This window comes from Pteropus alecto, unplaced genomic scaffold, assembly GCF_000325575.1.
Source record: "Pteropus alecto unplaced genomic scaffold, ASM32557v1 scaffold312, whole genome shotgun sequence".
Lineage (NCBI taxonomy): Eukaryota > Metazoa > Chordata > Mammalia > Chiroptera > Pteropodidae > Pteropus > Pteropus alecto.
Genome location: NW_006433948.1, coordinates 118284 through 128241, shown reverse-complemented (window position 1 = coordinate 128241; position 9958 = coordinate 118284). Strand labels below are relative to the sequence as shown.

At 34.5% G+C, this 9958-nt stretch overlaps 1 protein-coding gene across 1 annotated transcript in view; it reads left to right on the top strand.

The window, feature by feature from the left end:
• Nucleotides 1–9958, top strand: part of FAAH2 (fatty acid amide hydrolase 2) — a 67603-nt gene that overhangs the window by 17419 nt on the left and 40226 nt on the right. Inside the window, exons 3-4 of the mRNA XM_006908508.3 lie at nt 2956–3097; nt 4054–4061. Coding sequence (XP_006908570.1) covers nt 2956–3097; nt 4054–4061 — 150 coding nt within the window. The remainder of the gene's footprint in view (nt 1–2955; nt 3098–4053; nt 4062–9958) is intronic.

The window sequence follows — 9958 nt, the reverse complement described above, 5'->3', positions numbered from 1 at the left end:
GTGTTTGAGGTGTGTGTGTGTGTGTGGGTGTGTGTGTGTGTGTGTGTGTGTGTGTGAGAGAGAGAGAGAGAGAGAGAGAGAGAGAGAGAGAGAGAGAGAGAAAGAAATTTGATTTGTTTCACTTTGGTCAGGTGTCCAACACACAAGAATAGCAGCATTCCATAGTATAAATCTGACAGCAGGGTTCCCACCCCTGTTGGTGAGCGAGTACTTCTCAGTAAACACAGGTTAGAGAAATACTTTAATAGATTTTCACAAAAGTGGGTCATGTTTTCTTATTGAATCATTTTTTATTCCTTCTGCTTGGGGTTCCCTTTGTCTTTAATAAGAAATATTAATAATACCAGTAACAATTAATATTTTAGTTTTTACAATGTTCTGGACACTGCTGTAAGTATTTACAAATGTGTTAGCTCATCAAATCATATCAACAATCCTGTGAGGTAAATACTATTAGTTTTATTACTTATATCAGGAAACTGACATGTAGAAAGGTTAGGTAACACTCCTAAGGAGACAGTAAATAATGGAGCTGGGGTACAAATTTATGTATTCTCACTGTAGATCAGTATTATACAATAGAAATAAAATGTGAGCTATACATATAATTTTGATTATTGTAACAGCCAGATTTAAAAATAAAATAAGTGTAATTAATTTTAATAACACATATTATTTAACTATGTCAAAATATTATCATTTCAACATATTGCACTAGTCGATTTTTTAAATGCTCCATAGAAACATATGGCTTATGACTACCGTATTGGACAGCTCAGGTCTGGAGTCTGTGCTCTTAGGCTTTAGAACCAACTAAATCTTGATATAAAATCATGGATCCATCATTTATTAGCTGTGTGATCTTGGACACAGTTCTTAATGTCCCAGAGCCTGACTTTCTTCATGTGTAAATTATGTATAATAATGTTACCTACCCACATGATTGTTAAGATTGAGTGAGTATATAATGTTTAGAGCAATGCCTGTCACATATCAATGATTATTCACTATCATCATTATCATCCATCATCATCATCATTTATTATGCTGGCATACTCTAGAATTCACGTTTCTTCCTTTTCTTGCATATTGTCTTGTACACTTGGCATTACCAACTGTACTTTGTATCCATTTTTTCACTGTATCCTCACAACCATCCTGCTAGATAGATATCCCAAATTTACAATTGAGGCAACTGAAATCCAGCAAGATAAAAGAACTTATATAGATCACAGAAGTAAGAAATGATAGCTTTAGAATTTTTGTTCGTTTTGAAGGCACAGATTTGAATATACTTATTTTTGTTTGAGTACTTTGAATATTTGTTGAAGTAATTAATAAACATCAACACTGCTTCCAGTGAGCCTAACAATTCTTTATTAAAGTTATCTTTAAGTCACATGGCAGTTTGTTTAGAGGATTTAAAATTCCTATTTTGAAGAATTACTGCTTGAGACACTGAGAAGTTCCACTGGTAGTATGTAATTTAGTGATTGTATTACCACATACACTTGAACTGTGTTATTTTTGGCATATTGATTTAATTTTATGTTTCTGAGCATTCCTGTAATATACACCTATTGTAGAACATTTGCAAAAGACAAGAAAGTAACAAAAATAATTTACCTATAATCTTAGCACCAAAAGTTGTTATTCATTGTTAACACTTGGTTTGCTTACAAATGCATGTATATTTTTCACATTATCGAAACTAGACTAGAAACATAACACTGTGACCTCCTCTTTTCATTAAAATTAAATGAGTTTACATCATAAGAATTTTTGAAGAACAACAAAAACTCTTAGAAAACATCACTATTATTGATTGTACAGCCGTCCATAAAAGTTTAATAATATAATTTATAATGTAATATAAATAATATAATAATTTATTTTGTGATGAGCTAATTTCACATTTTTCCCAATACAAATCATGATTCAATGACCACCTTTCATATATATTTTTCCAGTATGTTGGATTATTGTACTTTAGATGAATTTCTAAAAAAGGAATCACTGGTTCAAAGGGTTAGCTTTATATTATCAACAGGACCAGTTGTAAAAAGTGTTGGAGAGGATGCAGAGAAAAAGGAACCCTCATGCACTACTAGTGGGACTGCAAATTGGTACAGTCACTATGGAAAATAGTATGGCAGTTCCTCAAAAAACTAAGAATTGATCTACCATATACAGCAATCCCTCTACCAGGTATTTACCCCAAAGACTTGTATATATATCCAAAAACATATATCCAAAAAATAAAAAGATATTTACACACTGATGTTCATAGTAGCATTATACACAGTGGTCAGGACATGGAAGCAACCAAAGTGTTCTACGATAGATGATTAGCTAACAAAGCTGTGGTACATATACAATGGAATACTACTCAGCCATAAGAAGGGATGAAATACTGCCATTTGCGACGACATGGATGGACCTTGAGATAATCATGCTAAGCAAAATCAGCCAAACAGAAAAAGTTGAAAATCACATGATATCACTTATATGTGGGATATAAACCTAAAGGCCACAAATGAACAGGACAAACAAACGGAGACCCATGGACATGGACAATGGACTAGTGGTTACCAGAGGGTGGAGGGGAGGAGGGAGGTAGATGTGGTAAAAGGAGTCAAATATGTAGTGACAGAAAGAAATTTAACTATGGATAGTGAACATACAATTTTATATATGTAATATATAAAATATATATTAAAGTTATTTTTAAGTCACATGACAGTTTATTGAGAGGCATATATATATATGCCTTACTGTTAAATTGTACACTTGAAACTTACTGGATTATGTTAACCAATGTCACAATAAAAAAAGGGGGTTAGCTATATAAGTATCTTGACAAGTACATTAATTTCAATATGCCAATCTATGTTCTTTTAATAAGATAGATGGCTACTTTATGTGCTTGATACACCTCTGTTTTATTTTTTCTAGGTTTGAAGAAGCTAAGAAGGAGGCTCATGCTGTAGATATGAAGCTCTTGGAGAATTGGGAAGATGATGCCACCCTGGAAAAAAAATGGCCCTTCCTAGGGGTTCCTTTGACAGTCAAAGAAGCCTTCCAGCTGCAAGGTACTGTTTTTTAGATACATGGGTCTTTAGATACATGGGTTGAACCCACAAATGGCATATGTATTCTGAAGTTATAAACTGAAAAAAAAATATTACCAAAGGGAAAGACTAATGTAAGGGTTTCTTCATTTCTGAATTGAGGGGAAATATTCTGCAAGTTCCATTGAGAAGAGAGACAGTAGTGACCATCATCTGTTAGAACTGGATGGCACATGAGGGGCTATGCTCAGTGCTCATTAATTCTCAAAGCAGACTATAAGAATAGTATCATTATCTCATTTAAAAGTAAATGAAAATCCCAGGTGTTTGACAATTAAACATACTTCTAAGTAATTCATGGGTCAAAGAAAAAAGCAAAATGGAACTTTTGAGGTAAAAAGAAACAAAGCAACAATATACTGAAACGTGTGGAATACAGCTAAAGAAATGATTAGAGGGAAATTTGGACCTTTGGATGAGTATATTTAAAGAAAAAAAATATTTAAAATCAATGATCTAAATTTCCACCTTAGGAAACTAGAAAAAGGAGAGCAAACCAAATCTAAACCAAGTAGAAGGAAACAATACAGATTAGAGTAAGCTAGAAAGCAATAAAACAATAGGTGAAATTGATGAAACTAAAAGTTGATTTGAAATGATCTGAAAACTGACAAGATTTTAGCTACAGAAACAAGAGAGAAAGAATAAGAATAAAATCTAGAAAGAAAGAGGTAGAATGAGTACAGTTTTTAATCATATTAAAGGAATTATAAATTAATAGCAGTAACTTAATATAAACACATTAGGCAACACAAATGAAATGTACAGATTCCTAGAGAGACAGAAATAAACAAAAGTGATTGAAGAGGAAAGGAAAATATGGGAGTGATGTCAGAAGCACAGCAGCGTGAGGGGTCCCCTTGATCTCTCCCCGTGAAACTACAACGAATTAAACAGGTACAATACAACAGAAGATTTCCAGCCTAACACACAAACACTTCTGAGAGATCTGCACATCAAAACATCTGAAAGTGGGCAAATCGGGTAAGCAAGGGAAGAGGAAAGAGAAGAGAGCAGAGACAGGTGCTGTGGAAGCAGCCTGGAGCTCCCTGCAGTACTGAGGGAGAGAGGAGGAATCGGGTTGCGAAGTGCACACTTTGTAGCCCCAAGCATTCGTGCCTGAGCGATCAGCATATATTAAGGCAGAACCCAGGGATCAGGGCAGGGGCCAGGACAGAGACAGAGTACAGAGGTGCAACCACTGTGTTCTTGCAACTGCCATTGCCAAGCAAAAAGCTGAGCCATGGAACCTGACTGCCTTCTCCCACCCTCACTGAGTTCACCTCCCTGCACCATCCCAGAGCTAGCAGTGAGTGTTGGGCTACAGAGCAAGAGTCTTCAGCCCTGGGAACTGAGATGCACACCGCAGCTGGTTAGGGGTGACAGGGATGGTGAATGGAAGCCAGGCAGCTGAAGTCTGGTGGTCACCATTACTAGGAAAACAAAGCCATAGGCACAGTGGTGAGCTTTCCTTCCCTACCCCACCTCTACCCACCCAGGCTGAGCCTGGCAGAGGCACTGGGGTACCTTAGGCAGCACAACACTGCACCTTGCTGCTGGGGTAGCACCAAGACTTCAGGAGCTCTTTAGGGGCTCAGTACCCCATCACCCACCATATTTGCTCATGGGGGTAGAGCCGTGGGACCAAGGCAACTTAATCACAGACAACACACACACCTCCTCAGGGAATAAAGGGCATTTTTTTTTTGCCACCAGATTGGCCTGGGCAGTGCAGGAAGCTTGTATGCCACTTACTGGAAAACAAAAGAAAAACCTCTTCTTATCAACCTGCTAAAGAGAGATCACTCAAAATAATAATTTTTTTTAAAAGTAAAGTACATTCCCATAAATGCCTAGGTGGATAAATAATTCATCAAATACCATGAACAACCATGGTGACAAGGCAGCTCGGAAAGAAAATGAAAAATCTCCAGAAAATAAAATTAAAGATATAGAAATATGCAATTTAAATGACAGAGAATTCAAGATTGCAGTTTTGAAAAAATACAGTGAAATGTGAGAAGATGCAGGCAGTTTAATGTATTTAGAAATAAAATCAATGATAAAAGGAAGACTTTACCAAAGAGATTGAAACTTTTAAAAACCAAATAGAACCTTTGGAGCTGAAGAACTCAATAGAAGAGATTAAGAATGAAATAGTGAGCTTAGGAAATAAAGCTGACCAGATGGAGGAAAGAATTAGTGATATTGAAGACAGAAATCTGGAAATGATGTGGATAGAAGAAGAGAGAGAGACCTGAGAGTTAAAAAAAAAAATTGAAAAAAACTATAGAACTGTCTGGCACCATCAGAAAGAGCAATATAAGAATAATGGGTATATCAGAAGAAGAGAGGGAGAAGGGAACAGAGATCCTATTCAAACAGTCAATGAGAACTTCCCAAACCTATGGAAAGAACTGAATCATCAAATCTAAGAAGGAAACAAAACACGTAATTATATCAATCCAAAAAGGCCTTCTCCAAGGCACATTATATCAAAACTGTCAAAAATTAATGACAAAGAAAGAATTCTCAAGGCAGCCAGGTAAAGGAAGATGGTAACCTATAAAGAAAAGCTCATTAGATTTTCATCGAATTTTTTAAATTTTTCATTATTTGCATTTATATAGTTTATGAAATGATTCCCGTGATTACTCTATCATCAGTCTGGCTTTACACATAGCCATTACAATACTACTGATTACATTTGCTATGCCATACTCCCCATCCACATGAATATCATCGAATTTTTTAGCAGAAACTCTACAAGCTAGGAGAGAGTGAAATCAAATATTCAAACTATTGAAATAGAGAAACTACCAGCCAAGAATAATATATCCAACAAACATCTCTTTTAGATATGAAGGAGAAATAAAGTCCTTTTCAGACATACATAAGCTGAGGGATTTTTCCACCACAAGGCCTGCATTACAGGAAATACTGAAGGGGGTTATTCTACCTGAAACAACAGGCAAAAAGATATAAATCTATGAGTAAGATGACTAACAGACAAAAGCAGAGTATCGTAAACCTTATTCGGGGTATTATAAATTTAAATATTACATAATGGTAAAGAATATAAAAACATTTTTAAGAGAGAAGAAGATAGTAGCTACTGCAACTCAGAAATGAACTCACAGCATAAATAGGGATAATTTGAGACAACAAAAACAGAAAAGCAGAAGGTAGAGGTCTGAATTTGCGAAGGGGAATGGAAATAAGACACATGAGGAAGAAGAAGGACTACTGTGTATATGAAACTTTCTTTTACATAAACTTAATGGTAACCACTCAAGAAAATCCAGAACTGAGACACATAACTTAAAAAAAAGAGGGAACAGAGGGAAAAACCATAGAATACCACCAAACTAAAATAACAGAATCACAAGGGCAAAGAAACAGTGGAGACACTGAACTATCAGAAAACAAAAGATAAAATGGCTATAGGAAAACCTCATATGTCAATAATCACCCTAAATGTAAACAGACTGAACTCGCCAATAAAAAGGTACAGAGTAGCAGATTTGATCAAAAACCAAAACCCAACCATATGCTGCCTTCGAGACACTTCTCAGCTGCAATGGCAAATATAGACTTAAAGTGAAAGGATGGAAAATGATACTCCAGGCAATGGCTTCCAGAAAAATGTGAGTATAGAAATATCCAATGAAATAGACTTCAAGATAAAAAAGGTAACAAGAGCCAAAGATGGATACTTCACAAAGATAAAGGGGACAATACATCAAGAAGACATAACACTTATCAATGTATATGCTCCCAATCATCAATACATCAAGAAGACATAACACTTATCAATGTATATGCTCCCAATTGGGGCACACAAAAATACATAAAGCAACTACTAACAGAACTAAAGGGAGACACTAACAAAAACATAATCACAATAGGAGACCTAATGACACAGCCTTAATGACACATTAAATGAACTGGACATAATCAACATTTATAGAGCCTTTCGTCCCAAAACACCAGATTATATATTCTTCTCTAGCACACATGGAACATTCCCAAGGATACACTATATGTTGGGACACAAAACTAGCCTCAACAAATTTAAGAAGATTGAAATCATACTAAGCATATTCTCCCACCACAATACTTTGAAACTGGAGATCAACTGCAAAAAATAATTATCATAATAAGCAGGGAAAACCATAAATATGTGGAAATTAAACAACATGCTACTAAAGAATGACTAGATCAAAGAAGTAATAAAAGGAGAGATCAAGAGATACATATAAACAAATGAGAATGATAGTACAACATATCAAAACTTTAGGGATACTGCAAAAGCAGTAATAAGAGGAAAGTTCATATCATTACAGGCCTATCTCAAGAAACAAGAATGAGCCCAAATCAACACCCTAACATTACATTTTAAAAAACTAGAACTAGAAGAACAAATGGAGCCCAAAGTCAGCAGAAAGAAGGAGATAATAAAAATTAGAGCAGAATTAAATGATATTGAGAACAAAACCTGGTAAGGATAACACACAAAAAAGAAAATGTTAGACTAATATCTCTGATGAATACAGATGTAGAAATCCTAAACAAAATACTAGCAAATCAAATACCATACATTTAAAAAATTATACATCATGATCAAGTGGGTTTCATTCCAGGGGCACAAGGATGGATGGTTCAACATACAAAAATCGATCAATATCATACGCCACATAAAATAAAGGATAATATTCATATGATCATATCAATAGATTCAGAAAAAGCATTTGACAAGATACAGCATCCATTTATGATCAAAACCATCTATTTATAATTAAAACATTTAATAAATGGGTATAGAAGGAAAGTATCTCAACATAATAAAGGCTGTATATGACAAACCCTCAGCTAACATCATACTTAATGGTGAAAAACTGAAACCTTTTCCTCTAAGGTCAGGAACAAAACAGGTTTCTCCACTATCACCACTCTTATTCAATATGATATCGTAAGTACTATCTAGAGCAGTCAAGCAAGAGAAATAAAAGGCACCCACATTGGGAATGAAGAAGTCAAATTGTTACTTTGTGCAGATGACATGATTCTCTGTATAGAAAACCCTAAAAAATTCACAAAAATACTATTAGAGGCAATAAACAAATACAGTAAACTTGCAGGATACAAAATCAACATACAAAAATCCATTCCATTCCTATACATTGATAATAAAATTTCAGAAAAACAAATAAAAAACACCACACAATTCCTTTTGCAATTGCAACAAAAGGAATAAAATACCCAGGAATAAACCTAACAAAGGATGTGAAGGACCTATACACTGAAAACTATAAGACATTATTAAAAGAATTTGAAGAAGACACAAAGAAATGGATCATTGTCATGGATTGGAAGAATCAACATAGTTTAAATGGCCATATTACCCAAAGTAGTATACATATTTAATGCAATTTCCATCAAAATCCCAATGGCATTTTTCCCAGTGGAATTTTTTAAAGAAATAGAACCAAAAAAAAAAAAAAACATAAGATTTGTATGGCATCGCAAAAGACCTTGAATAGCCAAAGTAATCCTGAGAAAAATGTACAAGGCCTGAGGTATCACTCTGCCTCACTTCAAATTATTTTACAGTGACAATAATCAAAACAATATGGTATTGGCAGAAAAAAAAACAGAGCATACAGACAGGTGGAACAGAATTGAGAGCCCAGAAGTAAACCCACACATATAGGCAAATAATTTTCAACAAAGGAGCTGAAAACATACAATGGAGCAAAGAAAGCCTCTTCAATAAATGATGCTGGGAAAATTGGAAAGCCACATACAAAAGAATGAAACTAGACTGCTGTCACCATACACCAAAATTTAACTGAAAATGGATTATAGACCTAAATATAAGGCCTGAAAGAAGGAATTACATAGAAGAAAACAGGTACTAAACTCATGGACATTGAATTTAGATAAGTTTATGAATTTGACCTCAAAATCAAGGGAAGTACAAACAAAAATAAATGAATGGGACTATATCAAAATAAAAAGCTCTGCACAGCAAAAGAAACTATCAAGAAAACAGAGGCAACCAATTGAATGGGAGAAAATATTTGCAGACAGTGCCTTCGATAGGGGCTAGTATCTAAAATATACAGAGAATTCATACAACTCAACAACGACAACAAAAAAACAAACAATCCAATCAAAAAATGGGCAGAGGACTGGAACAGACACTTCTCCCAAGAAGACCTACAAATGCTCAACAGACTTATGAAAAGATGCTCAATTTCACTAGCTATTAGGGAAATGCAAGTCAAAATTACAGTGAGATACAAAGCAGTCACAGGGACATGTGTCCCTTTTTAAATATTTTTTTAATATTTCAATTATAGTTGGCATACAATATTAGATTAGTTTCAGGTGTACAACATAGTGATTAGATATTTATATAACTTATAAAGTGATCACCCTGATAAATCTAGTATGCATTTGACACCACACACAGTTGTTACAATATTATTGACTATATTTTTATAGTGTACCTTATATCCCCATGATTATTTTGTAACTATCAATTGGTATTTTTTAAAAATAGTTTTTAATTTTTCAATTACAGTTGATATACAATATTATTAGTTTCAGGTGTACAACATGGTGATGAGACATTTATATAACCTGTGAAGTGATTACTCGATAAATTCTAGTACCCATCAGACACCATACATAGTTGTTAAAATATTATTAACTATATTTCGTATGCTACACTTTACATCCCCATAACTATTTTTTAACTACCAATTTGTACTTCTTAATACTTTCCTCTCTTTCATGCACTCCCCGCCACCCCCTCCCCG